At 42.8% G+C, this 3,581-nt stretch overlaps 1 protein-coding gene across 1 annotated transcript; it reads left to right on the top strand.

The window, feature by feature from the left end:
• Positions 1-2,095: 2,095 nt before the first annotated feature.
• On the top strand, positions 2,096-3,106 carry LOC131679054 (uncharacterized). The gene is made up of 3 exons (XM_058959606.1): positions 2,096-2,693; positions 2,756-2,967; positions 3,026-3,106. Exons 1-3 carry the CDS (start codon positions 2,295-2,297, stop codon positions 3,063-3,065), a joined length of 651 nt encoding a protein of 216 aa, XP_058815589.1. The 5' UTR covers positions 2,096-2,294; the 3' UTR covers positions 3,066-3,106.
• Positions 3,107-3,581: the final 475 nt, after the last annotated feature.

Raw genomic sequence — 3,581 nt, 5'->3', positions numbered from 1 at the left:
TCCCCCACAATAGAGATACTTTTCGACATCCCTTCCACAGGAATCATCCACATGATTCTTACCGCATTTCCCACAACGGGCCTTATTGCTCCATTGGGATGCTGTGTGTTCCAATTGTTTGCAATTAGTACAGTTCATGACCCGCGGCACAAAGAGGCGAACAGGTAGACGAACCTTGTCAAAGAGGAGGTAGTTGGGTAGAGCAGAACTGACGAAGGTCACGCGATAAGAGTCTGAGTTGACGTATATTTTCTTGCCGTCATCTGGGATTGATGCTGAAGGCAAACGTTTGCACTCCAGTATCTTCACTGGGTTAAGCATGGGGTCTTTGAAACAACAAGTCCCATGTTTCACCAGGTCCTCGCAACTCAGACTGGAATCGGAGACTATCCGCAGACTTCAACCCTGCTAGCTGGAATATACACCCTGTACTCCTTCGTAAAGGACCCGTAGCCAGCAATATCGTTTGCCTGATTTAAACTGTTAACGACCACCCGAAGCTTATCAGGGCGAGTTTTCGATATTTCTGTCACGGCCGAATACCGATCCTCCAGAACCCGGGAAATCTGCAACAGATTCAAACACTTTTTGTCTTTCGTCCGAAAGAAGATCACGAAGGGTCCGGTGGCCGAGCTTGGATATACTTTGAGCCGAGGAGCCGATTTTGTTTCGAAGTCCATCTCACCTTGAGATGAACCGCCGTCAGGGGAAGTAATTTTTGCACGGGCCTATTACCCAGTGCACGTTAGTAAAAGAACGAAGAAGGGGAAACGAAACGGTATCCAGACGGATTACTAGAAGAACACGGCCTCACTGGTCACTGACCGGCTAACAGTACTCAGAAACAGAAACACAAAAGAAGGGAAAAATACTGAAACCTCGACGAGGCGGAGAGTGCGCAAGATAATCTTGAACGCGGATTAGCACTATTCTTTGTCAGTACGCACTGGTACACGGACTGACAATAAAACACTTGTGTCTCGACCGAGCGCTCGAAAACGATTTTGTCAATGTTCCCATTTTATCTGCCTAAAATTCACCAAGGGGCTGACAAAAACGAGTCTTCAGAGTATATACTTCTTGTTTATGATACCGACAGTCAGTGTAACTGTGACTGCACAGATATCGCGAGTTGTGAGCTCCGTTATGAGACACGAGTTAGTAGCCTTATTTGCAAGAATGCAAGCACGAGGCTTTTCACGTGGGATAGTCATGCCTGTCTTGTTGTAAGCAATGAATACAGTATTAGGTAACTTTCCAATATAGAAATTGGAAGAATTTGATCACCAGTAACAATGGAGTTATTTGCTGAAATAGTTCTATTCCCCTTTCTAAAGGAGTTATTTTTTTAAAACTATTTTCAGTGACTTTTGTTAAATTATAAATTTAACGCATAGCAGAACATTCTGTCATCATTTGTACTAAACAAAATAAATCTAAGCTAAACCAACTGTAAAAATCCTAGTCACATTTTTTAAATTTATTTTAATGTGTGAAGAATTGTTAAGCTGTGGTATCACTCAACGTACCGTACTGTCGTTATTGTTTCTGATGAGCCTCGCAATACTAACGATGCCGAAGAGCGCGGTCCGCTCGCGAACGTCGGTAAAACGGGCCGGTTGTTTTGGCTCCAAAGATTCCAGTACGATAGTGATCCGGACGATAGTGATGGATGATGGGCGGATCAGTGGATGTTTCTGGCTTGGATGTAGGTAGGCATGTTCCCTCTTTGGCGACTATCAGCGTAACTGCTAACCAACACCGAATGGGTCCTCCTTTTGAATTGAGGTCTGCGGCCCGAGGGTGCTGTTTACAATTACCGTGTGATGGAAGATTTAGAAAGTATTGCTGAGAGTGATAAAGAAATTTTCCACCAAGTGGATTCCGGGAAAACACCCTAGACCACCCCCCCCCCCCCTCTTTCGCGCGACGACCCTGACCCTGGCAAATTCTGGAGTACTCTGTCTCAATTAGTCTCTTGTAAAATTCGTTGCGCTTCATCGTGAGCTGGTAGTTTCGATTCGTCCATGATTTCGACTGATATCCCATCCAAGTAGCCTCATAAAACAAGCTAGTCAGAAATGACGTCTAGGATTCCCACCTGGATTCCGCTACAACAGAAGAGAGAAAATTACGTTGTGAAGCCACAAATCACATCGAATAGTGAATCTATCAAGCCCAAAACACCACAACATACTTTATCTCTCTACAATCACGTTGACTTAGTACTAAAACAACCGCCGGAAGTTCTTGAAAATCGATCGAATTATTTGAACCCGGAAAACAAAACAAATATGCTACAAACACCGCAAACAGTACATGGATCACGCAGAAAATACGTCCCAGTATTTGAAACCATTTACTCGGTTGATGACCATAGTGAAGTTGACCGTGAGATCATCTCAGAAATAGCCAATAAACCTCACTCCGTGCCGCAAACTTTACCTGAACGAAATAAGGTGACAGCTGCAAGTAGTTTCAACTTAAGATCAAACAAATGCGAAGAAGCCGATATTGAACAATCCGAATCTTGGACAAAATTAGAATCACAAATTGGCAATTTAATAGCCCTCACAAGGGACCTTCAGGCGGAAAACGATTACCTTCAAAGTGTACGCTACGATCAACTATTGCCGTTTCTGAACGCCTTCGTCGCTTGCATGTCGTTTCTCGAAGGCAATTCAATCAAGCAGGTAAGTGTGAATTGTGGAACACGGTACAACTGCCCGGTAGATACACAGAATCGATTGTTCAGTCCTTTCAACAGAATTTGCGACGTTGTTCCGAAGAAGAATTACTTCAAAACATTCTATCCACGGTCGGTCACCTGGAATTCAGGAGCATTCAGCATAAGAAAGTCATTCGGATGCTCGAACGTAGAAACAGCCGCTATCGATTGCAAATATCTGTACTGGAACAGTGTATACGGAGGTATGAGAGACGGAACAAATCGCTTCGTGATAAACTGTAAGCATAATTTAAATTTGAAGTGTAAAGCTTGGTGTTATTGGTTTTCGTTTGGCAGCGTGATGCTTCGTAGAAGTTGTGTGCAAAATCTGACATAAATGGTATGGAATTGTTTGTCGATTCATACCTTTCTTCGCTGATCAACATTTCGTGCATCGATAAGAATTCATGGAACCGAAAATAAAAGACTAAATAAAATCAGGTTACAGAAAAAAGTTTTTTAATCATTTTTGAATTCATATTTTTTTCGAAAATGAAATAAAACAATTAGTATAAATCTACTGCGTTTCGTTTCGTTTCGTTCCTCCAAAACCCTATGTAGTCCATTGTTATGTAGGTCACCTACTGGAGCAACCATGTCGCACCAAACTGAAACTGTTAACCAAGGTCACTGTAACTAGCGTTACTACTTAACACCAGTGTCGCACCGGAATGCGATCATCCCACAGTTTTGTTTTGAACATTGAAAAGCACACTCGGAAGCATTCACTTCATTCTATGCAAATTTATCGAAAGTGCTAATGTACCTTCCCCAGCTACGAATTGGAAATGCCGTTGGCTGTTGTGATTGTTGTTTCTACTGTGATTATGACGATGGTCTTCCACTAGCTGTC

This window comes from Topomyia yanbarensis, chromosome 2 (genome assembly GCF_030247195.1).
Source record: "Topomyia yanbarensis strain Yona2022 chromosome 2, ASM3024719v1, whole genome shotgun sequence".
NCBI lineage: Eukaryota > Metazoa > Arthropoda > Insecta > Diptera > Culicidae > Topomyia > Topomyia yanbarensis.
The sequence above is the reverse complement of the archived record's forward strand: the minus strand, read 5'-3'. Positions and strand labels throughout refer to the sequence as shown.

Excerpts from the sequence above, each read along its gene's own strand:
- LOC131679054 (XM_058959606.1), top strand. The coding sequence starts at position 2,295 with ATGCTACAAACACCGCAAACAGTACATGGATCACGCAGAAAATACGTC. Across the intron at positions 2,694-2,755 it reads AAGGCAATTCAATCAAGCAG|TCCTTTCAACAGAATTTGCG; the intron begins GTAAGTGTGAAT and ends TCGATTGTTCAG. Across the intron at positions 2,968-3,025 it reads AAATCGCTTCGTGATAAACT|CGTGATGCTTCGTAGAAGTT; the intron begins GTAAGCATAATT and ends TTCGTTTGGCAG.